The sequence below is a fragment of the Heptranchias perlo genome, chromosome 11, assembly GCF_035084215.1.
Source record: "Heptranchias perlo isolate sHepPer1 chromosome 11, sHepPer1.hap1, whole genome shotgun sequence".
Taxonomy (NCBI): domain Eukaryota; kingdom Metazoa; phylum Chordata; class Chondrichthyes; order Hexanchiformes; family Hexanchidae; genus Heptranchias; species Heptranchias perlo.
The window spans coordinates 39,582,936-39,610,844 of record NC_090335.1 but is presented as its reverse complement, the minus strand read 5'-3'; the positions used below and the strand labels follow the sequence as shown (position 1 = coordinate 39,610,844).

At 43.1% G+C, this 27,909-nt stretch overlaps 1 protein-coding gene across 1 annotated transcript in view; it reads left to right on the top strand.

Annotated features, from left to right (window-relative positions):
• si:ch211-214p13.7 (uncharacterized) overlaps window positions 1-27,489 on the top strand; it is a 50,642-nt gene extending 23,153 nt beyond the window's left edge. Inside the window, exons 2-4 of the mRNA XM_067992823.1 lie at window positions 2,943-2,965; window positions 12,576-12,601; window positions 24,715-27,489. Coding sequence (XP_067848924.1) covers window positions 2,943-2,965; window positions 12,576-12,601; window positions 24,715-24,891 — 226 coding nt within the window. The 3' untranslated portion in view covers window positions 24,892-27,489. The remainder of the gene's footprint in view (window positions 1-2,942; window positions 2,966-12,575; window positions 12,602-24,714) is intronic.
• Window positions 27,490-27,909: the final 420 nt, after the last annotated feature.

Here is a 27,909-nt window from a genome sequence, read left to right as displayed (position 1 = left end):
AAAATTAACATGGGATTGTGGGGAATATACTGGCATGGATTGAGAATTGGTTGACAGACAGGAAACAGAGTAGGAATAAACGGGTCTTTTTCCGGGTGGCAGGCAGTACCGCAGGGATCAGTGCTTGGGCCCCAGCTATTCACAATATATATCAATGATTTGGATGAGGGAGCTAAATGTAACATTTCCAAGCTTGCAGACGATACAAAGCTGGGGTGGAATGTGAACTGTGAGGAGGATGCAAAGAGGCTCCAATGTGATTTAGACAAGTTAGGTGAGTGGGCAAGAACGTGGCAGATGCAGTATAACGTGGATAAATGTGAGGTTATCCACTTTGGTTGTAAAAACAGAAAGGCAGATTATTATCTGAATGGTGATAGATTGGGAAAAGGGGAGGTGCAACGAGACCTGTGTGTCCTTGTACACCAGTCGCTGAAAGCAAGCATTCAGGTGCAGCAAGCAGTTAGGAAGGCGAATGGTATGTTGGCCTTCAATGCAAGAGGATTTGAGTACAGGAGCAGGGATGTCTTACTGCAGTTATACAGGGCCTTGGTGAGACCACATCTCGAGTATTGTGTGCAGTTTTGGTCTCCTTATCTGAGGAAGGATGTCCTTGCCATGGAGGGAGTGCAACGAAGGTTTACTAGACTGATTCCTGGGATGGCAGGACTGACTTATGAGGAAAGAATGGGACGACTAGGCCTATATTCACTAGAGTTTAGAAGAATGAGAGGTGATCTCATTGAAACATATAAAATTCTAACAGGACTAGACAGACTAGATGCAGGGAGGATGTTCCCGATGGCTGGGGAGTCCAGAACCAGGGGTCACAGTCTCAGGATACGGGGTATGCCATTTCGAACTGAGATGAGGAGAAATTTCTTCAATCAGAGGGTGGTGAACCTGTGGAATTCTCTACCACAGAAGGCAGTGGAGGCCAAGTCATTAGATGTATTCAAGAAGGAGATAGATATATTTCTTAATGCTAAAGGGATCAAGGGATATGGGGAAAAGGCAGGAACAGGGTCCTGAGTTAGACTATCAGCCATGATCATTTTGAATGACGGAGCAGGGCCGAATGGCCTACTCTTGCTCCTATTTTCTATGTTTCTATGTAAGGCTGAGGGGTGACTTGATAGAGATCTTTAAGATAATAAAAGGGTTTGATAGGATAGACATAGAGAAAATGTTTCCACTTGTGGAGAGTCCAAAACGAGAGGTCATGAATATAAAATAGTCGCTAATAAATCCAATAGGGAATTCAAGAGAAACTTCTTTATCCAAAGAGTGGTTAGAATGTGGAATGCCTACCACAGGGAGTAGTTGAGGCAAATAGTACAGATAAATTTAAGGGGAAGCTAGATAAGCACATGAGGGAGAAAGGAATAGAAGGGTATGCTGATAGGGTTAGATGAAGTAGGGAGGGAGGAGGATCATGTGGAGCATAAACACCGGCATGGACCAGTTGGGCTGAATCGCCTGTTTCTGCTTTGTGGTTTCGATGTAACTCGATAATACTTTCAACAAAATAAGCTGCTGTCACTGCCCTTTTAAATCATAAAAAAACTTGACTTAAACATTTAAAATTATTTTATTTATTATATGAAGAAAAGATAGATTATATTTAGTCATGTTTCCAGATTATTCTATTACCTTGAATCGCACTCTTCTCAGCTATTGTGGCAACACAGCACAGCTGTCACATTGCATTGACTCAAAAGCCACAGTATAATCAGTAAAATAGTCAAGTTAGCGGTGCATGTTAGCCTTGGCTCAGTGGTAGTACTCATGCCTCTAAGCCTAGAAGGTTGTGGGTTCACAGACTCATTCCAGGGACATGAACACCTATTTAGGCTGAAGCTTTACTGTAGTACTGAGGGAGTGCTGTGCTGTCTTTTGGATGAGATGTTAAACTAAAGCCCATCTGCCCTCTCAGGTGGATGTAAAATATCTCATTACACTATTTTAAAAAAAAATAGGGGAATTCTGTGTGAACTGGCTAAAACGGAGAAAAACATTCACATGCGTATGAGAAATGTGCAAAGAATATGAATTTAAAGAAATGAGTGGAGTTTGATTACAATACTAACAAGGAATGTGAATCCTCAAGCTTTCAATTATCAGAAGGATTTACATTTTTAAATTAAATATGAAAATGTTTTTTGAAACTTAAACTAAAAGCAATATTAATTCAATTATATATTGTTTACTTTTGTGGTTTTTTTTATTGAAAAATGAGATTTTCTTATATACCAATTTTAAAACAGCTAACATAAATTTGAAGAAACCATATGCTTCTTTGATGAAGTAACGGAGAGGGTTCATGAGGATGGTACGGTTAATGTTGTGCATATGGACTTTCAAAAGGCATTTGATAAAGTACCACAAAATCGACTTGTTACCAAAATTAAAGCCCATGGGATTGAAGGGACAGTGCCAGCATGGATACAAAATTGGCTAAGGGACAGAAAGCAGAGAGTAGTGGTGAACGGTTGTTTTTCAGACTGGAGGGAAGTGTACCAGGGTGTTCCCCAGGGGTTGGTATTAGGACCACTGCTCTTTTTGATATATATTAATGACCTAGACTTGGGTATAGAGGGTATCATTTCAAAATTTGCAGATGACACGAAACTCTGAAATGTAGTAAACAATGTGGAGGATGGTAATAGACTTCAGAAGGACATAGACAGACTGGTGAAATGGACAGACACTTGGCAGATGAAATTTAACACAGAGAAGTGTGAAGTGATATATTTTGGTAGGAAGAATGAGGAGAGGCAATATAAACTAAATGGTACAATTGTAAAGGGGGTGCAGGAACAGAGCGACTTGGGGCTATATGTGCACAAAGCTTTGAAGGTGGCAGGACAAGTTAAATTATTTAGATGAAAGTTAGTCTTGCATAACTGAGGGTATATTAATTATTTTTTCTTTCTTTTCAGAAAGGATAATAATGAAGAATTGGGTAAGTCTCATTTAATATAATTTCTATGCTAATTTAGCTGATCTCAGCCTAGACAGTGGTTGGGGTGGTAAAAATGGCCTAAACACATTGGATTAGTGAGAGGGAAAATTGGCCATGATCCTGCTCCTGAGTAGTGAACCTTGCTGAAAATGCAGCCTCTTTAAGAACTGCTGGTGCACGTAATTTTCTGTCTCCTCCCTTTGGCAAGCTCTTCAACAGGGAGCTTGCCAAGAATGTGTAATTAGGGCTGTCCCAAGAAAATTCCAGGAGATTGACCCTGTTCGAAACGAGTGAGTCTTGTGCTCACCACAGAGTTGCTACTCCAATTTCCCTAGCCCTGTGGAGAATCTACCATACTGACTCTTATTTCGAACTGAAGGCTTTTTTTTAAGAAACATTACACAAAGCATTGAGAAACAGACTGAACAATGTAAGCAGAGCAGATATGTGACAAAAAGTGAAAATTTGGAGATGGTGTTGAAAATCCCACTGTTAAGATGATATTTAAACATTCAAATAATCTCAGATGTCCCCCCCACCCCATCCCCGCCACCACCTCTGTTCAATAACATTTAGGAGAGGCTTATCAACTCTCTGTCTCACCAACCAGTAACACCTCTGCTTCTATCTGGTGAGAATGTTAACATTTAATTCACAAAGGGAAGTTGACAGTGAGGCTGATCGGGGTGTGAAAGAACCAGCATATATAATTCCGTGTGTGTTGATCTGGGACTCCAGCCAGACAAGACTGCAAACAAACTGATGCACAATCGGAGATTTTCTCCAGTGGCGAAGGATCAGAACAGGCACCAGAGAATCAGAAAACCTGTCTTAAATTCATAGACAGATCTGTGCAACCTTAATCACAAGTGCAATTTTCTAGTAGATCTTTTAGACAGGCTTAAACCAGGCTTTTTTTAAATTAGACATATCTCCTTCTAAATATTGTAATGCGTTGAGGCGAAGCCTAATGTGATATTCCATTTATGTGGGTTGGAGTTGGGTTGGAGTTAGGCTGGGTGCTCTTGCTTACCCTCCTGAAGTGTACTAAGTGAAGGTTCTTAAGGCATTGTAACTTTTCAAGGGTCTGAGGCCTTTTAGCCTTTATTTACTTTCCAGTTTTACTATACATTTTAGTACTTGCTTACGTTCATTTTTGGCATTTTAATGATTTTCTTCATCTGTTTTTTATAAAATATTGGGGAGTTTTGTTTTCTTTCTCATAACAGTATATAATGCTTATGTGGATTCTAAAATAGCCAAATGCAGGCTGCTAATTCACCGGAAAGATTTCAGCAGAACAGGGGTCGGACATTTAGGACTGAGATGAGAAGCAATTTCTTCACTCGGAGAGTTGTGACTATTTGGAATTCTCTACCCGAGAGGGCTGTGGATGCTGAGTCATTGGCCCCAATATTACCAGGGAGGCGGGTTGGCAGCGGGGGGGCGGCGACTGGACGCGTGGGTAACGCGCCCAGTAAAATCGGTGTGTTCCGCACGCAATCGCGGGTAAATTGAAGCCACTTAGTTGGCTTCTGGGTTTCCAGCGCAACAGGCAGACTGCGCACCCGCATCGCAGGCTGTCAGCTGGAGGAGCCCTGTTTAAAGGGGCAGTTCTCCAGTGCTGCTCTTGCAGCAAAGAACCAAAAGAGCAGCATGGAACAGCCCAGGGGAAAGGCTGCTCCCAAGTTTAATGATGCCTCACTCCAGGTGTTACTGGATGGGGTGAGGAGGAGGAGAGAGATATTCTACCCTGCGGACGGGAGGAAGTGGCCTGCCTCTGCCACCAAGAAGGCCTGGCTCAAGGTGGCAGAGGAGGTCAGCAGCAGCAGCAACCTATCCCGCAGCTGGATCCAGTGCAGGAAGCGCTTCAATGACCTAACTAGGTCAGCCAAAGTGAGTACACTTACTCATTCTATTACACTCCGTCTTCCACATCACCGCCCCCACCCCACAACTCCTTCTGCACTGCCAACTCTGTCACATCACCCCTCACACCCACTCACTCAAACCTCATCCTCAACTTACCTGCACTTACTCACCTCCCCAGTACTCATCCCACCACTACCATTCAACCCAATCCTCATAGTGTGTCATGGCAATGTCTCATACTCACCCTCTGATGTATCTCTTTCATGGTCAGCCTCACCCAAACCAATGCATTCAGCAGTTGGCCACATCACCATCCCCAACGGCCGTTCGGACTCAGGGTGAGCAACTTTCTGCCGCCTTAAACAGGCAGACAGGTACACGAGCACTGGCCTTACAAGGCTTCACACATGTCCTCCAAACTGTCATCCAGCAGAGTGGTAGGAGTGATGTGGGCCTGGCCCAGGAGAGGGATGATGGCGAAAGGGGACATGGAAGCAGGGACGCCACTCAAAGCGCTTCCACGTCTCACCCATTTCCCCCCTCTCAACCAGTACCCACAATGCTGTTTCCTCTCCAGGTGGTCGAGTCTGCAGGTGCAAGTGGAACAGTCTTTGGAGGGGCCCTCACAGGCACCGAAACCCAGAGGGCGTCGGCCCAAAGCATCTAATTATCAGGGCATGAACAAGAGCAACCTGCCACTACCTCTGCTGCAGCCACAGGGGAAGTACCACGTAGGAGTAGCTGGAAGCGTAAGGCAAAGGTTGTGTGAGGACAAAGGGGATGCATAAGGGTGTTTGACGCTTTGTCATGTTTTTTATTTATATTTAATTTTTTTTCCACTCACAATAAATCTTATTATCACCACTACTGCCATGTCTTGCCCATTCTTGACTGGCTTGTGCCATAAATCCCTTTCATGAGGTTCACCATGAACACCCACACTTGATGCCACCCATTGGGTCACTCTACAGTGGGTGTATGTGTAGTTGCACCACTGTACAGGGGGCGGGGGAGGGGGCTGGTGTGGCCGCTCCTCTGTCCAGGTGGTGAGGACTGGACTCTTCACACAGTCTGATGTTAGGAGAACTGTTCACGTATCAGTGACTCCCTGGCCTCACGAGCAGCCAGGTGAGCCGCTGTTCTGCTCATGGGTTGCTTCTCCTCCTCCTCCTCCTCAATATGGGTGGCAGATGTGGATGGGGCCTCCTCCAGCAGCACCTCTCTCTGTTGCTCTCTGCAGGGCACAACAGACGACTATAATGCGTCCAACTCTGTGTGGCGCGTATTGAAGCGCTCCCCCAGAACGATCAAGGCACCTGAAGCACATCTTAAGCAGCCCTATAGCCTGCTCAGTTGTAGACCTGGTAGCGATGTGGCTGTCGTTATACCAATGATTATTGTGCAATCGATTACACCCTGCACCCGTGGGAAGCCAGCCACAGCATGGAATCCAACTGCACTCTCCGTCTGGCTGAGGTCATCCATGGGGAAGTTGATATAGTGCGAGGCCCTGCAAAACAAGCCTTCGGTGACCTGCCTTATGCACTTGTGTGCAGACGACTGAGAGACCCCGGCGATGTCCCCAGTGGCATCTTGGAAGGATCTGGAGGCGAAAAAGTTGAGGGCAGTGGTGATTTTGACAGCGATAGGTAAGAAGATGCTGCTCGGGCCAGCCGGGAGCAGCTCTGCATGAAGGAGACTGCAGATGTCCACGACTACCTGGCGACTGACTCTGAGCCTCCGTATGCACTGCTCCTCAGAGAGGTCCAGGAAGCTGAGCCTGGGTCTGTAGACACTGTGGCGAGGGTAGTGCCTCCTGCGACGCCGCTCTCTCTGTTGTTGCCCTCTGTGCTCTTGTGCAGGTGTCTGTGGCGCAGCACTGTGTTGTGGAGCTCCACGTGAAGAAGGCGGACGGCTTGACTGGCGAGGCTGGTGATGTTGCTCGTCCTCTGATGAAGTGATGAATGCAGCTATGGCGCCCCCATTCTGACAGTGTGAGTTTGAGGGGGTCCGCAAAGTCGGTAAATTTGTTTGCACAGCAGAGTTTAGGGTATAAATTAATAATTTTGAGTGGAAAGACAAAGGTGTTGCGGCCAAAACTTTGTCTGAAGTGACAGAGTGCCCTGCTGCAATAAATGAGGTTTTCCCCCAACCTGTCAAATAATCCTTTGCATCTCCCGCTGGCTGCTGCTGAAACACGTCTGCTTCAACAGGGAGTGTTTCCCACAGCACGGGAAACACGCTGAGGATACTTGAAAATTGCACCCTTGCCAAAATCTCCTGTCAATGAGGTCTGTCAAGGACCTCAACTATCTAAATAAGTATGTGAATTGCCATCCCGCCGGCTTTAATTGGGGAATTGGGGAACCCGGAAGTGGACGGGTTGGAGCCAGGCTCCGGACCCACTCTGCAATTCCCCCATTTTACGAGCCCCCCACATACCCGCTCGGCCATCCGAAAATCGGCCCCATTGAGTATATTCAAGATTGAAATTGATAGATTTTTGGATTCTAAGGGAATCGGGGATATGGGGATTGGACGGGAAAGTGGAGTTGAGGTCGAAGATCAGCCATGATCTTATTGAATGGCAGAGCGGGCTCGAGGGGCCGTATAGCCTACTCCTGCTCCTGTTTCATATGTTATGTTTAGTAAGAGCTAAAATAGGACATGAACAGGAACTTTTACAATGCAAGCTTTTATGGGAGCTCAGGGAGAAACAAGGTATCTAAGTAAAGAATCCCTTGGTGGTCAGCAAGTCAAGCTTATTATAACATATATCTTGGGGTTGGTTTTGAAGCATAAGATTTATAGCGTGTAAGGGTTGAAATTCTACAAGATGAAAGAGACGTGCTAGGGAGATCAGCAGCGATTAGGACATTATTTAATTAACCATATCTGCAAGTCCTGGCACAGCTATTTGGCAATGACTATGAGGAGCTGGCTCCACAAGCTCTGGGGCAACATGGTGCCAGCTATTGACCTGTGCCATGTGCTGTAAGAGCACTATAAGCCAACCTGCATCATAGGGACAGCACTGCTGATAGACATCAAGGCCACCCTGTTCAACATTTTGTCTCTGCCTCCTTCTAGGTTAGCATGGTGATTACCTGTAGTATCAGCCAATGTGTTGCACACACATGTATCCAACAGGTAAATGATACATTGGTCAGCAAGGCTAGCACGCTCTCTGAATAACAACAGCAACATGACATGACTGCTCAATGTAACCACATTGCTGCATTTCCCAAAGTAGAGGGGTCATTGATGGCAACCATGTGGTTACCCTGCAACCCTGTAAGTGCCTCGTACAGGCAAGTTTTGCTGCAACAATTTAATGTGTGAAGCATTTTGAAAGATGTGGGTGTGATTAGGGTGTCTACTGTAAGTTTCAGCTTGAATGTGTGGCCTGCTGGTTGCATCTTAACCAAAGAAAGAATTGTCAGGTTGGTGAGGGCTTGCTATAGGTCAGTAATAAGTGTGGAATAGTTTGACGGGCAACACTTTGTGACATACATACTTAGGCCACCTGATAAATAGCAGAGATAGTGCTTAAGATGTGCTACATTCTTCCACGTATGTTTCCAGATCATGTCAGTACCGTACGCAGTGTTGATCCTTGTTGTCACTTCCTGCCAGATGTTCTGCTCTGGGAAGGGTGATCTGGAATGTCAAACAGGGGAACACTCCTTACCCCCCACCTCATGCAGCAACACATTCACTTCAGCCAACAAACTGGGTGCTTCACTGTTCCATCACTTGTCCATAGACTTCAATTCCTACCTCCACATTTACTTTTTTTGCCCCTTGCAGCCTTTTTAAAGGCTAAATATGTTTATAAAATACTTAAAGCTATTGTGAAGGCTGCAACAATTTTTGCCCATGTTTCACTGTACCCAGTGTTGAATTTTGATCACTTGAATGGTCGTCTTTACAGTCTAGTGGACGTGCGTGAATCTCTGTACCAGTGACATTTTTCCACTTTTGGCAGAAAATGTAACATTATATAATAAGTAACAAAATAGTTACATCTTGATACCTCTTTCCTAATAGATGTAAAGGGACTGGCTTCAGGAAGGTATCTGCTGCTAAAGCAAAACTGTGTTTAATCTTTCAGGCGGTGCATTCCAGATCATCACAACTCTGAGTTAAAAAAATTGTTTCCTCATGTTGCCTCTGGTTCTTTTGCCAATCACCTTAAATCTGCGTCCTCTGGTTACCGACCCTTCTGCCACTGGAAATAGTTTACACTATCGAAATTGTTGATGATTTTGAACACCTCTATCAAATATCCTCTTAACCTTCTCTGCTCTAATGAGAACAACCTCAGCTCTCCAGTGTTCTCCATGTAACCGAAGTCCCTCGTCCCTGACACCATTCAAGTAAATCTCTTCTATACCCTCTCTCAGGCCTTGACATCCTTCCTAAAGTGTGGTGCCCAGAATTGAACACAGTACTCCAGTTGAGGCCTAACCAGTGTTTATAAAGGTTTAGCATAACTTCCTTGCTTTGGTACTCTATGCTTCTATTAATAAAGCCAAGAATCCCATATGCTTTTTTAACAGCCTTCTCAACTTGTCCTGCGACCTTCAAAGATTTGTATTCATACACCCCCTGGTCTTTCTGTTCCCATACCCCCTTTAAAATTGTACCATTTAGTTTATATTGCCTCTCCTCATTCTTCCTACCAAAATGTATCACTTCACATTTCTCTGTTAAATTTCATCTGCCACGTGTCTGCTCGTTTCACCAGTCTGTCTGTGTCCTCCTGAAGTCTGTTACGATCCTCCACATTGTTTGCTACATTTCTGAGTTTCATGTCATCTGCAAACTTTGAAATTATACCCTCTATACCCAAGTCCAGGTCTTTAATATATATCAAAAAGAGCAGTGGTCCTAATACCGACCCCTGGGGAACACCACTGTCTTCCCTCCAGTCTGAAAAACAACTGTTCGCCGCTTCTCTCTGCTTTCTGTCCCGTAGCCAATTTTGTATCCACGCTGCCACTGTCCCTTTGATCCCATGGGCTTTAATTTTGCTTACATCGAGTTGCATCTTGCACAGAAACAGGTCATTTGGCCCAACTGGTCGATGCCGGCATTTATGCTCCACATGAGCCTCCTCCCTCCCTACTTCATCTAACCCTATGACGATTCCCTTCTATGCCTTTCTTCGTCATGTGCTTATCTAGCTTTCCCTTAAATACATCTATGTTATTTGCCTCAAATACTCCTGGTGGTAGCACGTTCCACATTCTAACCACTCTGGGTAAAGAAGTTTGTCCTGAATTCGTTATTGGATTTATTAGCGATTATTTTATATTTATGACCTCTAGTTTTAGACTCCCCCACAATTGAAAACATTTTCTCTACCTCTACCCTACCAAACCCTTTCATTATCTTAAAGACCTCTATCAGGTCACCCCTCAGCCTTCTCTTTTTTCTAGAGAAAAGAGCCCCTGCCTGTTCAGCCTTTCCTGATGAGGATATCCTCTCAGTTCTGGTGTCATCCTTGTAAATCTTTCTTGCACCCTCTCCAGTGCCTCTATATCCTTTCTATAATATGGAGACCAGAACTGTGCACAAAACTCCAAGTGTGACCTAACCACGGTTCTATAGAAGTTTAACATAACTTCTTTGCTTTTCAGCACCATCCCTCTAGAAATGAACCCTAGTGCTTGATTTGCCTTTTTTATGGCCTTATTAACCAGCATTGCTACTTTTAGTGATTTGTAAATCTGTACCCCTAGGTCCCTTTGCTCCTCTATCCCATTTACACTCTTATTATCCAAGCAGTATGTAGCCTCCTTATTCTCCCTATCATATGCACCATGAAATGTGGTCAGAGCCTCTGCAATTTCTGCCCTTACATCCCTCAGTAACCTAGGATGCATCCCATCTGGACCCGGTGACTTTTCTACTTTTGAGTGCTGCCAACCTTTTAAGTACCTCCTCTTTATCTATTGTCATACGGTAGCATAGTGGTTATATTACTGGACTAGTAATCCAGAGACATGAGTTCAAATCCTGCTCTGGGGAATTTAAATTAAGTTAATTAAATAAAATATTTAATAAAAGCTAGTATCCGTAATGGTGACCATGGAACTACCGGTTTGTTGTAAAAACCTATCTGGTTCACTAATGCACTTTAGGGAAGGAAACATGCCGTCCTTACCTGGTCTGGCCTATATGTGACTCCAGACCCACAGCAATGTGGTTGATTCTTAACTGCCCTCTGGAATGGCCTAGCAAGCCATTTGGTTATACAATCCCGCTACAGAAAGTCACAACAAGAATAAAACCACTGGACTAATAGACACCGGACATAACAAAGGCAAATCAAGCCCAGTCGACCTTGCAAAGTCCTCCTCGCTAATATCTGGGGACTTGTGCCAAAATTGGGAGAGCTGTCCCACAGACTGGTCAAGCAACAGCCTGATATAGCCATACTCACAGAATCATACCTTTCAGCCAATGTCCCAGACTCCTCCATCACCATCCCTGGTGGGACAGGACATACGCACCAGAGGTGGCAGCACAGTGGTATACAGTCGAGAGGAAGTGGCCCATTAAGTCTCATGGTATCAGGTCAAACATGGGCAAGGAAACCTCCTGCTGATTACCACCTACTGCCTTCCCTCAACTGATGAATCAGTATTCCTCCATGTTGAGCACCACTTGAAGGAAGCACTGAAGGTAGCAATGTACTGCAGCAGCTTGCCAATGCTTCTTCAAAAGCACCTCCCAAACCCGCGACCCCTACCACCTAGAAGGACAAAGGCAATAGGCGGATGAGAACAACACCACCTGCACATTCACCTCTAAGTCACACACCATCCCAACTTTCGCTGGGTCAAAATCCTGGAACTCCCTAACAGGGAAAACCTTCACCACACAGAACCTAGCGGTCCAAGAAGGCAGCTCACTACCACCTCCTCCAGGGCAATTAGGGATGGGCAATAAACACTGGCCTTGCCAGCGACACCCACATCCCATGAATGAATAATTTTTTTAATGAATTCATTTGAGCCAATCAGATGCAAGTATGACATGCCTTCCATGTGTGACACCTTGAAGTGTGATACTTTGAAATGTGGTACTTGCTGGATGCAAGACTTTTTTATCTGTATATTTAGATAGATAGGTGTTCAGGGCGCAGTCTTGGTGTCTGTAGTTTTAATCGAGAGCTTCCACTACAGCTATGAATGCTGAGGGAGCCCTATCTCCATAGCATTCTCTTGCTGTCCATTTGAAATATTGGAATTTACTGACATAGACCTGTGCGATCATGGCCTAGAGGCGGGAGCGTAAGAGATCAAAATCTCATGCGAGCCTCCCATTGAATGTGGGAGGGTTGGTCTGACCATCTAAATGAAGGTGAGAATTAAGAAAATCAAATAATCTGCCCTATTAACGGAAGAACAGATTTTAGAATTGTCAATAAGGAAGCATTTCTAATAAACTGCTGTCATGATGTCTCTAATTTGCTGCTTATGCCTCAGCACAATCTATTTAAAGTTCTAAAAATAATTCCACGTAACATGATGCTACTTTTTGTTTTTAAACATTTATGTTTTTAAAAGAGGTAATGTGATTTACAGTGGAACATTGTGACTTTCATGCATTGTCTTTGTATGCTTTTAGTCAGTCTCTTTGATTTTTATCGGTAGTTTTTTGTGTTAGTTTTTTATATAAGCAATTGCATGTTCAGCGGTTTAATAAATCATATTATCAATTCTAGGTGAACTGGAGGATAACAAACCAAGAGTAAGTATGAACATACTTTTGTGTGCTTTATTTCTGTGTGCTTTTTTTCCCCCACTTAGTGCTTTCGTCATCTGAAATTTACAGCATGCAGTTCTTTTTCCCTTCTCTCTTTTATGCCAGGCAGTTGATTAAAGGGGCACGGTCTTCCTGAAAGTGCTTGATGAACCTTTTTCATGACCAATGAAGCAGATTGTGTCGTAACGCGCCATTGAATTTCTTGCATAATATATCATTGCGATAAGATTCCCTCCATAACAAAATAAGACTCTAGGGACAGAGAGTTTAATGGTTAAAGAGCATCAGCAAATAAGGTCAAAGCAGGGAAAATTGTAAAAAATTAAAGGTGCTTTATCTGAATGCACGAAACTTCTGTAATAAGATGGACAAATTAATGGAGATAGATAGAGATAAATGGCTTTAATCTAGTAGCAATTACAGAGACATGGTTGCAAGGTAACAAAGGTTGGGAACTAAATATTCCAGGATACTTGATGTTTCGAAAAGACAGACAAAATGGAAAAGGAGGGGTGGAGGGTAGCCCTGATAATAAAGGATGACATAAGGACAGTAGTGAGAAAGGATCTTGGCTGGGGAGATCAGGAAGTAGATCAGTATGGGTGGAGATAAGAAATAACAATGGGCAGAAAACACTGGTGGGAGTAGTTTATTGACCCCCTAACTGTAGCTAGAATGTTGAACAGAGCATTAATCAAGAAATAATAGGAGCTTGTTTCAAAGGTAATGCAATAATTGTGGGAGACTTTAATCTTCATACAGACTGGATAAATCAAATAGGCAAAGGTAGTTTGGAGGACAAGTTCTTGGAATGCATTTGAGACAGTTTCCTAGAATAATATGTTGTGGAACCAACCATGGAACAGGTTATTTTAGATCTTGTCTTGTGTAATGAGACAGGGTTAATTAGTATAATCTCATAGTAAAGGATCCTCTAGGGAAGAGTGATCATAATATGATAGAATTTCACATTGAGTTTGAGAGTGATGTACTTAAGTCCAAAACTAGTCTTAAACTGAAATAAAACCAATTACATAGATATGAAGGTTGAATTGGCTAAGGCAGATTGGTAAATTAGATTAAAACATATGACAGTAGATAAGCAATGTCAAGCATTTAAAGAAATATTTCAAAATTGTCAACAAACATACATTCCATTGAGAAATAAAAACTCCATGGGAAAAGTGATCCAGAGAAGTTAAGAGGAGGTCAACAATGTTGCCAAGGAGAGTAGTAAGTCTGAGGATTGGGAGAGATTGAGAAACCAGTAAAGGATGACCAAAAAATTGATTTTAAAAAGTGAGCAAATAGTTTACTCTCATATTCTAACAAGAAATATAAAAACAGATTGTAAGAGCTTCTACGAGTATGTAAAAAGAAACAGAGTAGTGAAAGTAAACATGGGACCCATAGAGGCTGAGACAGGGGAAATTATAATGGGGAATAAGGAAATGGCAGAGATGTTAAACAAATATTTTGTATCTATCTTCACAGTAGAAGACACAAAAAAATACCAGTAATTGTGGAGAACCAAGGGTCTAATGAGAGTGAGGAACTTTAAGTAATATTAGGAAAGATATTGGAGAAATTAATGGGAATAAAGCAAATCGCCTGGACCTGATGGCCTACATCCTAGGGCTCTAAAAAAGGTGACAGCAGAGATAATGGATGCATTGGTTGTGATCTTCCAAAATTCCATAGATTCTAGAGCGGTCCCAATGGATTGGAAGGTAGCAAATGTAACACTACTATTCAAGAAAGGAGGGAGAGAGAAAACAGGGAATTACATGCTAGTTAGCCTGACAGTGATCATTGGAAAAATGCTGGAATCCATTATTAAAGAAGTGGTAACAAGGCATTTAGAAAATCATAACATGATTAGGCAGAGTCAACATGTTTTATGAAAGGGAAATCGTGTTTAACAAATTTATTAGAGTTTTTTTGAGGCAGGATAGATAAGTGGGAACCAGTGGATGTAGTATATTTGGATTTTCAAAAGGCATTTGATAAGGTGCCACACAAAAGGTTGTTACACAAGATAAGTGCTTGTGGGGTTGGGGGTAATATATTAGCATGGATAGAGGATTGGTTAACAGACAGAAAACAAAGAGTAGGAATAAAAGGATCATTTTCAGGTTGGCAGGCTGTAAGTACTGGAGTGCCGCAAGGATTGGTGCTTGGGAGTCAGCTATTTACAATCTATATTAATGACTTAGATGAAGGGACCGAGTGTAATGTACCCACGTTTGCTGACGATACAAAGCTAGGTGGGAAAGTAAGCTGTGAGGAGGACGCAAAGAGTCTGCAAAGGTTGAGTGAGTAGGCAAGAAGGTGGCAGATGGAGTATAATGTGGAGAAATGTGAGGTAGGAAAAATAGAAAAACAGAATATTTTTTAGATGGTGAGAAACTATTAAATGCTGGTGTTCAGAGGGATTTAGATGTCCTTATACATGAAACACAAAGTTAACATGGAGGTGCAGCAAGCAATTAGGAAGGCAAATGGTACGTTGGCCTTTATTGCAAGGGGGTTGGAGTATCAGAATAAGGAGGTCTTGCTGCAATTGTACAGGGTTTTGGTGAGACTACACCTGGAGTACTGTGTACTGTTTTGGTCTCTTTACCTAAGGAAGGATATACATGTCTTAGAGGTGGTGCAACGAAGGTTCACTAGATTGATTCCTGGGATGAGAGGGTTGTCCTATGAGGAAAGATTGAGTAGATTGGGCCTATACTCTCGAGTTCCGAAGGATGAGAGGTGATCTCATTAAAACATATAAGATTCCAAGAGGGCTTGACAGGGTAGATACTGAGAGAATGTTTCCCCTGGCTGGAGAGTCTAAGTCTAGGGGACGTAGTCTCAAGATAAGAAGTCAGACATTTAGGACTGAGATGAGGAAGAATTTCTTCCCTCAGAGTGTGGTGAATATTTGGAATTCTCTACCTCAGAGGACTGTGGATGCTCAGTCGTTGAGTATATTCAAGGCTGAGATCGATAGATTTTTGGACTCTAAGGGAATCAAGGGAGATGGGGATCGGAGGGGAAAGTGGAGTTGAGGTCGAAGATCAGCCATGATCGTATCGAATGGCGAAGCAGGCTCAAGGGGCCGTATGGCCTTCTCCTGCTCCTATTTCTTATGTTCTTACAAGTTTTACCAAATAAAAACTGAAAATGCTGGACACACTCAGCAGATCAAGCAGCATCTGTGGAAAGTGGAAGGTAAGGTTTTCTGATAAAAGGTCATCGACCTGAAACGTTAACTCTGTTTCTTTCTCCACAGATGCTGCCTGACCTGCATTTTTGTTTTTTATTTCAGATTTCCTGCATCTGCAGTATTTTGTTTTAAGTTTTGCCAAATACTTTTTCATTTAAAAAGTGGCTCTTTAACTGGCTCAGGGAGGGAGAGTGAAACAGATAGGCACAAAATGACTTTATTATACTATTTCTGACTGAGTATTTGGAATTCTTAGCATTGATTTTTAAAAAAAATATCAAAATGAAAAACAAACAAGCAAAATAAATCGATTCCTCCAAAATACTCAAGAATAATTCCACCCGTTACTTGGTAGCTGAGTGCAGAACTATTGATTTCTATTTTACTTTTATTTTCATCTTTTCTGGTGACGACAGCAGTGGTGTTTACATGGACATAAAATCCTGTTTTATTTGGATATATTTAATATATTCTGCAACCAGCAGCTAATAAAATTAAATACATTTGGTCATTATTTTCTCAAGAGCTGTAGACCTCTGTCTGCCACAGCATGTCACTGAAGGAATGAAATGATTCGATTCTAGAATTGTGCATGATACTTTTCTATATGTGTCATAATAATATTGAAGCGTTTAAATTTAGAATATATATCAGCCATTTCTAAGACCCAGATTGAAAAATACTGAAAGTGATCGGTTATTTAATGTGCAGTGCTCACCTTTGTCCCCTTGCTCATGTGTGTTTCTTTATAAACTGTTAAATGTTGCATCTTTATCTTACAAATTAGTAAATTTGAATAAATTCAAAATGTATTTTATTCATTTGGCCGCCATCCCACTTTGCTCCACATAAGCCTCTTGCTCAGAGTCAAGTTAAGTTCATCTGAAGAAAGATTTAAAGAAGTACATCGAAATAGGAAGTTACTGATAAGAACATAAGAAATAGAAGCAGGAGTAGGCCGTACGGCCCCTTGAGCCTGCTCCGCCATTCAATCAGATCACGGCTACATTCCCGTTCGATCTCCACATCTCTTGATTTTCCCAGAATCCAAAAACCTATTGACCTCAGCCCTGAATATAATCAATGACTCAGCATCCACATCCCTCTGGGGTAGAGAATTCCAAAGACCCACAACCCCCCTCTCCTCCCCCGCCCCGAGCGAAGAAATTCCTCCTCATCTCAGTCTTCAATGGCTGACCCCTTATCCTGCGACCACGCCCTCCTGCTCTAGACTCTCCAGCCAGGGGAAACAACCTCTCCGTATCGGTATGGTAGCATAGTGGTTATGTTACTGGACTAGTAATCCATGTAGGCCTGGACTAATAATCCGGAGTTATGAGTTCAAATCCCACCACAGCAGCTGGGGAATTTAAATTTAATTAATTAAATAAAATCTGGAATTAAAAATACTAGTATTAGTAATGGTGGCCATGAAACTACCGGATTGTTGTAAAAACCCATCTGGTTCACTAATGTCCTTTTAGGGAAGGAAACCTGCTGTCCTTACCCGGTCTGGCCTATATGTGACTCCAGACCCCACCGCAATGTGGTTCATTCTTAATTGACCTCTGAAATGACCTAGCAAGTCACTCAGTTGTACAATCTCGCTTTAAAAAAAAGACATAATAAGAATAAAACCGGACGGACCACCCGGCATTGGATCACTAGGCACTGGACACGACAAAGGCAAACTAAGCCCAGTCAACCCTGCAAAGTCCTCCTCACTAACAGCTGGGGACTTGTGCCAAAATTGGGAGAGCTGTCCCACAGACTAGTTAAGCAACAGCCTGACATAGCCATACTCACAGAATCATACCTTTCAGCCAACGTCCCAGACTCTTCCATCACCATCCCACCGGCAGGACAGACTCACCAGAGGTGGCGGTACAGTGATATACAGTCAGGAGGGAGTGGTCCTGGGAGTCCTCAACATTGACTCTGGACCCCATGAAATCTCATGGCATCAGGTTAAACATGGGCAAGGAAACCTCCTGCTGATTACAACCTGCCGCCCTCCCTCAGCTGATGAATCAGTCCTCCTCCATGTTGAGCACAACTTGGAGGAAGCACTGAGGGTAGCAAGGGCACAGAATGTACTCTGGGTGGGGGACTTCAATGTCCATCACCAAGAGTGGCTCGGTAGCACCACTACTGACCGAGCTGGCCGAGTCCTGAAGGACATAGCTGCCAGACTGGGCCTGCGGCAGGTGGTGAGCGAACCAACATGAGGGAATAAACCTACTTGACCTCGTCCTCACCAATCTACCTGTTGCAAATGCATCTGCCCATGACAGTATTGGTAGGAGTAACCACTGCACGGTCCTCGTGGAGACGAAGTCCCGTCTTCGCACTGAGGACACCACCCAACGTGTTGTTGGCACTATCACCGTGCTAAATGGGTTAGATTCAGAACAAATCTAGCAGCTCAAAACTTGGCATTCATGAGGTGCTGTGGGCCATCAGCAGCAGCAGAATTGTATTCCAGCACAATCTGTAACCTCGTGGCCTGGCATATTCCTCACTTCACCATTACCAACAAGCCAGGGGATCAACCCTGGTTCAATGAGGAGTGTAGAAAAGCATGCCAGGAGCAGCACCAGGTGTACCTAAAAATGAGGTGCCAACCTGGTGAAGCTACAACTCAGGACTACATGCATGCTAAACAGCGGAAGCAACATGCTATAGACAGAGCTAAGCAATTCCATAATCAACGGATCAGATCGAAGCTCTGCAGACTTGCCACATCCAGTCATGAATGGTGGTGGACAATTAAATAACTAACGGGAGGAGGAGACTCTGTAAACATCCCCATCCTCAATGATGGCGGAGTCCGGCACGTGAGTGCAAAAGACAAGGCTGAAGCGTTTGCAACCATCTTCAGCCAGTAGTGCCAAGTGGATGACCCATCTCGGCCTCCTCCCGATATCCCCACCATCACAGAAGCCAGTCTTCAGACGATTCGATTCACTCCACCTGATATCAAGAAACGGCCAAGTGCACTGGATACAGCAAAGGCTATGGGCCCTGATAACATCCCGGCTGTATTGCTGAAGACTTGTGCTCCAGAACTAGCTGCGCCTCTAGCCAAACTGTTCCAGTACAGGTACAACACTGGCATCTACCCGACAATGTGGAAAATTGCCCAGGTGTGTCCTATCCACAAAAAGCAGGACAAATCCAATCTGGCCAATTACCGCCCCATCAGTCTACTCTCAATCAGCAAAGTGATGGAAGGTGTCGTCGACAGTGCTATCAAGCGGCACTTACTCATCAATAACCTGCTCAATGATGCTCAGTTTGGGTTCCACCAGGACCACTCGGCTCCAGACCTCATTACAGCCTTGGTCCAAACATGGACAAAAGAGCTGAATTCCAGAGATGAGGTGAGAGTGACTGCTCTTGACATCATCTACAAGGCACAAGTCAGGAGTGTGATGGAATACTCTCCACTTGCCTGGATGAGTACAGCTCCAACAACACTCAAGATGCTCAACACCGTCCAGGAAAAAGCAGCCCGCTTGATTGGCACCCCATCCACCATCCTAAACATTCACTCCCTTCACTACCGGCGCATCATGGCTGCAGTGTGTACCATCCACAGGATGCACTGCAGCAACTCTCCAAGGGTTCCTCAACAGCACTTCCCAAACCTGCGACCTCTACCACCTAGAAGGACAAGGGCAGTAGGCACATGGGAACAACAACACCTGCACCTTCCCCTCCAAGTCACACACCATCCCAACTTGGAAATATATCGCCGTTCCTTCATCGTCACTGGGTCAAAATCCTGGAACTCCCTTCCTAACAGCACTGTGGGAGAACCTTCACACGGACTGCAGCGGTTCAAGAAGGCGGCTCACCACCACCTTCTCAAGGGCAATTAGAGATGGGCAATAAATGCTGGCCTTGCCAGCGACGCCCACATCCCATGAACGAATAAAAAAAAACCTGTCAAACCCCAACAAGATCAGCTCTCACTCTTCTAAACTCCAGAGATCATAGGTCCACCCTACTCAACCTCTCCTCATAGGACAGCCCTCTCATCCCAGGAATCAATCCATTGAACCTCCACTGCACCGCCTCCAAGGCAAGCACATGTCTCCTTAGATCAGGAGACCAAAACTGCTTGCAGCACTCCAGGTGAGGTCTCACCAAAGCTCTGTACAATTGAAGTAAGACTTCCTTTCTTTTGTACTCCAACCCCCTTGCACTAAAGGCCAACATGCCATTTGCTCTCCCAATTGCCCTCTGCACCTGCATGCCAACCCTTCGTGCCTCCTGTACCAGGACACCCAAGTCTCTCTGGACACTAACATTCAATAGTTTCTTACCGTTCAAAAAACACTGTTTTTCTGTTCTTCCTACCAAAGTGAATAATCTTACATTTCTTCACATTATACACCATCTGCCACCTTCTTGCCCGCCCACCCACCCAATCTGTCCACATCCCCCAGCAGACACCCCTCACTACCCACTTTCCCACCCAGCCTTGCATCGCCAGCAAACTTGGATAGACCACACTCGGTCCCCTCATCCAAGTCATCAATATAAATTGTAAATAGCTGAGGCCTAAGCACCAATCCCTGCAGCACCCCACTAGCCACAGCCTACCAACCTGAAAATGACCCGTCCATCCCCACTCCCCGTCCTCTGTCTATCAACCAATCCTCCATCCATGCCATTACACCAACACCAACTACATGAACTCCCATCCTGTGCAACAAGTCCCCATATGGCACCCCATCGAATGCTTTTTGAAAATCCAAATATACTACATCCACTGATTCCCCTTTATCTACCCTGCTAGTTACATCCTCAAAAACTCTAATAGATTTGTCAAACACAATTTCCCTTTCATAAAACCATGTTGACTCTGCCTAATCATATTATGGTTGTCTAAATGCCCTGTTACACTTCCTTAATAATGGATTCCAGCATTTTCCTGATGACTGATGTCGGGCTAACTGGCCTGTAATTCCCTGTTTTCTCTCTCCCTCCCTTCTTGAACAGCAGCGTTATGTTTTCTACCTTCCAATCCGCTGCAACTGTTCTAGAATCTAGGGAATTTTGGAAGATCACAACCAATGCATCCATTATTTCTGTAGACACCTCTTTTAGAACCCTCGGATTTAGGCCATCAGGTCCTGGGGATTTATCGGCTTTTAGTCCCATTAGTTTCTTCACTGCTTTTTCTCTACTGTTAATAATTACTTTAAGTTCCTCACTCTCATTAGCCCCTTGGTTCACCATTATTTCCGGTATGCTTGTGTGGCCTTTACTTTGAAGACAGATACAAAATATTTGTTTAACGCATCTGCCATTTCCTGATTCTCCATTATAATTTCTCCTGTCTCAGCCTCTAAGGGACCAACATTTACTTTTGCTACTCTCTTCCTTTTTACATACTTGTAGAAGCTCTTAGAATACATTTTTACATTTCTTGCTAGTTTACTTTCACATTCTATTTTCTCCCTTTTTATCAAGTTTTTGGTCGTCCTTTGCTGGTTTCTAAAACTCTCCCAATCCTCAGCCTTACTACTCTTCGTGACAGCATTATAGGCCTCTTTTAAGCTAATACTATCCTTCTTTAGTTAGCCATGGGTGGATCATTTTTCCCGTGGAGTTTTTATTTCTCAGTGGAATATATATTTGTTGAGAATATTGAAATATTTCTTTAAATGTTTGCCATTGCTTTTCAACCATCATACCCTTTAATTTCCCAATCTACCTGAACCAACTGACCCCTCATACCTATTTAATTGGCTTTATTGAAGTTTAAGACTCTAGTTTTGGACTTAACTACGTCACTCTCAAGCTCAATGTGAAATTCTGTCATATTATGATCACTCTTCCCCAGAGGATCCTTTACTATGAAATTACTAATTAACCCTGTCTTATTATACAATACAAGATCTAAAATAGCCGGTTCCAGGACATACTGCTCTAGGAAACCGTCTTGAATGCATTCCATGAACTCGTCCTCCAAACTACCTTTGCCAATTTGATTTGCCCAGTCTATATGAAGATTAAAGTCCCCCATGATTACTGCATTACTTTTGTTACAAGCACCTATTTCATGATTAATACTCTGACCAATAGTATAGCTACTATTAGGGGACCTATAAACTACTCCCACCAATGTTTTCTGCCCCTTGTTATTTCAAATTTCCACCCATACTGATTCTACTTCCTGATCTTCTGAACCAAGATCCTTTCTCACCACTGTCCTTACGTCATCCTTTATTATTAGGGCTACACCCCCTCCTTTTCCATTCTGCCTGTCATTTCTAAACGTCATGTACCCTGGAATAGTTAGTTCCCAATCTTGGTCACTTTGTAACCATGTCTCAATAATGGCTATTAGATCAAACCCATTTATCTCTATTTGTGCAACTAATCCATTTATCTCTATTTGTGCAACTAATGTTACGTATGCTCCTTGCATTCCGATAAAGAGCCTTTAATTTTGACTTTCTACCATTTTTTCCTGCTTTGACCTTACTTGTTGATGCTCTGTTATTGGTAAACTCTCTTTCCCTTCCTGTCACACTCTGCTGATCTTTACCCAAAAAACTACATTGCTCTGTTGCCTTGACTTTTGTCATTAGATTTCTAAATTTCCCCACACCTAACCCCTCCCCCCCTTTTTAGTTTAATTGTCTGATTGTACAGATGCCTTGATATAAAAGGAGTTAAAATATACCACTAGAGTGAGACCAAATATAAATCCCCTATTCAATACCAAGGAAGAAGCAGCACTGTCTCTTGGCTTATCGGTTGGTGGTGGGGGGGGGGGGGGTGGTGTTATTGGGGTGGTGTGAGGGGAGGGGTTGGGTTGTGTGGGGGGGGGTGGGTTGTGGGAGGTGGGTGTGGGGGTTGGGGGGTTTGGGGTGTGTTGTTTGGGGGGTGGTGGGGGTGAGGTGGATTGGGGTGGGGGTTGGGGGGTGGTGGGGGTGAGGTGGATTGGGGTGGGGGTTGGGGGGTGGTGGGGGTGAGGTGGATTGGGGTGGGGGTTGGGAGTGTGGGGGGTGATGGTTGGTGAGAGGCTGGGGTGGGTTGGTTTGGGGGTGTGGTTGATAGTGGTGGGGTGGGAGGTTTGGGGTGGGTGTTGGGAGTTGTTGGGGGGGTGGTGGTGGGTGAAGGGATGGGGTGGGGGTTTGGGAGGGTGGGGGTGGTGATGGTGGTGGTTGGATACCTATGTCTTGAGGTAAATTGTGAATTTATGCCCCCCCTGCAAATTGAGTGTTCAATCTCAATGATGCTGCTAAGGGGAGGTGCCAAGCAAAGGCTAAGCGCCTCCCAGAGGAATGGAGGGGAAATTACAGAGGGAGTCACCCAAGCTGCTATCTCCATCTCCTATTTATTGGCTGCAAATCAGCATTGATAGAGGCATGGGAGTGTGTCTCCTTCCCAAATTCTAGTTCACAGTATGATCTATGAGGTGGGGAGATCTCAAGAACAGAAACAAAAAGAATGAGTATAGTACAAATACCTTATCAGTAAAGAATAGCTAAATGCTGCCAGTGTGCTGACTTTATTTAATAAGCAGCTCAACAGACTAATGCACAAGCAGTGAAGGGCTACATTAATCACTTAATAGTTTTCCATGAGATGCTGTCTGGGCAATTCCTCTGATTAGTATTAAGCACCACCGCATAGGCATAACTTACTCATTCTGAACAAACATTCAATATCTCTCCAGTAAGTCACCCAGAATTACAGATAGACATTAGCCAGGATGGCCTGTGTTAAGCAGCACATATGCTACAGCTTTTTCATCCCTGTGGTAAAAACAATGCCTTTTTGTCAATTGCAGTAAAAAAAGATTTAATTTAGATTCAACTACAAGCCCTAGTATCTCATATTGTAATTAAACTTTAAAATTGTAAATTCAATTTTTTTGTTAAGTTGCAATTTTATTAATGCACTGGCAATATTCCATGAAGCAGCAAAACATTTTGTGATAGAAACTCAGAAGTTCATTGTGTCAGTGCTGGCTCTTTGTTAGAACAAACAAAAACTAATTCCATTATTCTGCTCTCTCCCCATAGCCCTGTACATTCCTCTGCTTCAAATATTTATCCACTTTCTCCTAAAAGGATGCAATGGTCTCTGTCACATCTACTCCCTGTGGCAAAGCAGTCCGTGCTGTGACAACCATCTGTGTAAAGAAATTTCTCCTAATCTTCTCCTCAGTCATACTATCAATCTTAAATTGTCACTGACCCTTCATAATTTTAAAAACCTCTTCTAAATCTCTTTTTAGTCTTCTTTCTCTGTGGAGATAGTTTCAGTATCTCCAGTCTCTCCTCTTAACTAAGTTTCCCATCTCTGCTATCATCCTGCTGAATCAAGCCTTGAATGTCTTTTCTATAAGGGGACACCCAAAACTGTGCAAAATACTCTAACTCTAACCAGTGTTTTGTACTAATTTATCATGGCGCTATTTATAAATGCTGTTGGCCTTTTTATGGCTTTATCCACTTGCTCTCATACTTTCAGTAGCTTCGGTTTTAAATAAATAGAATTGCCTTCGTTCTGCCTAAGTCACTTTCCATCCCACAAGAGTTGTTGCAAAGGAAAAGAGCAGCATAATAATAATTTTTTTGCCTCACAGGCAAAATGGTCAGAGTTGCAACTGTGTATACAGTAAATCCACTTGTGATCAACTGTTTTATACTGACCATGAAAATGTTGGAAAATATTGCAGTGACTCTTGAGAGCTGGCGCCACATCAAAAGGTAGCTTTAAATGTGCAAAACCACATTCAAACTTGCAACTTGTGTGAAATTCACTGGTTGAAGTGTTCATTGTTAATACCCAGGTTTCATACTAGGTGGATGTACTGCATACAGTATTCATTTTTGTTATGTTTATAATGCAGAAAAATGAAGAAATCTTGTATGCCACAATAGAACACACCAACCCAAGTGCTTCTAATGAAGAGAATCCAAGGAATGACAACACTTGTGAATATGCAGTGATTAACTACAATTGCAAGCAAGAAACCACCACTTCAGAACAAGACACTCAAGAGTATGAAGAAGTTAGCCCCAACTAATGGATTGCAAAAGAGAAACAGTCCCATATGGTTACAGCTTAGTCAGCTGCGTTCTAATGGTGCAGTCTGCTCAGCTTTGCTGGTGATTGTAGAAACTACAGATGCTGTTTAGTGACTTTGTCCATTAAGGGCATATAAAAATTGTTTTATTATGTTGTTTTGCGAGAGGAAGAATTCAAAAAATGAGAATTGTTCCTGATGTTTTTTTGTTGATTTGGACTGCGATTGATATTTTATCGGGGAGGAGTAGTGCTCCCCATTCTCCCCCTCACCTCTGCCTCCCATTTCTGCTGATAAGCAGACATCAGTCAACACAATAAGTTGACTATTCTGACATATTGCTTGATTCCAGATGACATTGAATTGAGCCAAACTGAGAGAAATCTAGGATATTGAAAACTAACTTCATTTTTGCAGTGGACTTCAGACAGATGCATAAGTGATCCAAGGATAGATTTGACAATACATCCACTTCCTACTCATTCATGTTGTATAGAATTCCTGTTTCAAGCATAAAATGTTTCCCACCATCTCACTTTTTAATGCTTAACACACTCAATGTAGTCAACCCCGGTTGCATTTTACCTAGAGACACTGGTGCAATTTAGTGAAAGCTTTTTTTTAAATCTCAATGTTTTCTGTTTTTGTTTTGATCTAAATGGGGTAAGCTACAAAGATTGGTAAAGTGATTTTTTTTTGCCTGAAGTTTATAGAAATCCTGACAGTTCTTGGCAAGGAAATTATGGGGGTGAAATTAGTCTTGAGCAATAGAACAAAATGGACGATAGTGAATCGGCAGCCATTTTGCACCCTGGCCGATTTTCTTTTCCATTAAAGTCATTGAAGCAAAATGTAAAACGAGCTGCCATTGCGCTGTTGCCTGTTTAGCCCTACCACCCAAGACTGATTTCACCTCCTGTAGATTTATTAGGATTCAGGTGTTCTTGATTTTAAAAAAGAAAATATCTGTTGCCCTTCATTCAAGTGAAGGTATGAATTTAAAAAATGTGAACGGTTCTCTAAAATAATTTTTACACAAAATTTTCTCGTGATATCCTAGTCTCTAAATGAAGAGGTGACAATGTTAATGATTTAAAATCATTTTTAAACCAGAAATAGTTTTTTGGGAATTTTCTGTGCAGATGTGCAAACACTGAAAATACAAAGATTTGTATTTTTTTTTAAGTCACAGACTTCTTGTATTTCAACAGCTGAAATAGTAAATGTATTTTTAAGCTAATATACAAGAACGATGCAACCTATCTATCATGGTGTTCATTCCATATTTGTCATGGCAGACTACATCTTCCATTCCCTGCACACTTCATTCTGGACACACCAGGGGGCCAAAAATCTAGCGGCTTCATGAGCGAGCTAAAGGGGAGGGGGCAGGGAAGCATATTGGACTGCACCCAGCGGCCGACAGCGGACTGCAGTATTTTGTGGGGCCAGAAGGAACATTCCTGGCCCCCAGAGAAAATTCCATGCCCTTTCTGGACCTCTGGTTAGGCCGCCCGTCGCCTGGTGCAAGTGGACGGAGCTTGAGCATTGCTCACTCCACTCATTTTGCACCGTAATATTGTAAACCAGCTCCTACAACCAGCAGAAGACCCTGATTTGTATATATAAGCAGCCTCCTGTCTGTTTTGGGCGGGCATGTGCTCCCATTTCAAAATTGCTTCAGTTGGGCCTTGGGAGTCCAAGGGGTGGTCGAAGTGCCCCCTGCCCCACCTCCTGTTTTCCATTGCCGGTCACCTGTTTTTCAGGCAAGAAATAGGAAGGCGGCAGTTGAAAATCATCCCTCGTAATCTTCAGAGGTAGATATGATTAGCTGCTACCTATGCGAGGAATACTTATTTATGGACCGATGAGTGGCAATACAGCTCTAATAGGTTATTAAAAGTGGCTTGTTCAGGTAACTACTGTAATCAAAAGATTTTGACCAAACCACATGATTAGGAAGTGTCCAATTAATCAACCTGCCTGGCTGGAAATAAACTAAGATTGGACTGCTGATAAATGTGACCCTTGTTTTGAAAAATAATTGAAGGGAATGTCATTTTTAAAAAGTGCCCTATTTGTTCAGAGCAGGCTTTCAAAAATGTTCCATACATGTAAACTAGTTATGGTAATAGTTTTATTTTAGTTTGAAAACAGTAGATTTTATTTACAAATGGATGTGAAGAATGGATTTTATTAGATCTGCTATCTTGGGTCAAAGGGCCTTTTATCCACTCTATCGCAGCAAGTATGTCTACGTCCAATAGAGCAGCAGACGCTACAATTCACCAATTCAACCCTTCCAGCAGGGAGCCATGCTCAAAGGGAATGCAGGTTGAAGATAGGACTGCAACCATGTAGCAGTAATTCCTGACTCGTGTACTTTTGAGCATGACTCTCTACAAAAAAAACATCTAATAGCACCAATGTGATATGACATTGGTAATATGCCCGGCTTCTGGAAGTCTTTTTAAAATTTGTTACATGTATATAGGCGGACATTCATTAGCTAAATATGTTTTAATGTAGCTGATATATTCTATAGGCTTCCCTGATGGCTCAGTGAATAAATGTGCTGTGTAGTGCGGTACTTGGCTATATTGACTAGGTTTGATTCATGTCCTGTGTATTGTGAGCTTATCTCATCCAGAAAGGTGGTAGAAGTACAACAATTGGCTTCAGTGGCACAAAGCTATTGATTGTTTTATATATTTGTTCTGAGTATGCGGCCGTGCTGGGAAGTCCTCATTTATTGCCCATCCCTATTTGCTCATAGAAGGTGGTGGTGGGCCTTCTTGAGCTGCTGTAGTCCCTGTGGTGATGGTGCTCACATGATGGTGTTCGGTAGGGAATACCAGGATTATGAGCCAACAATGATGATAATTGAATTCCTGATCCTAATCACAATCCAGTGAAACTAGCTAGAAAGTGCAGCTGTAGACATTGGCTAAATACAGGATTGAATCATAGAAAGGTTACAGCATGGAATGAGGCCATTCGGCCCATCGAGTTCTGCAC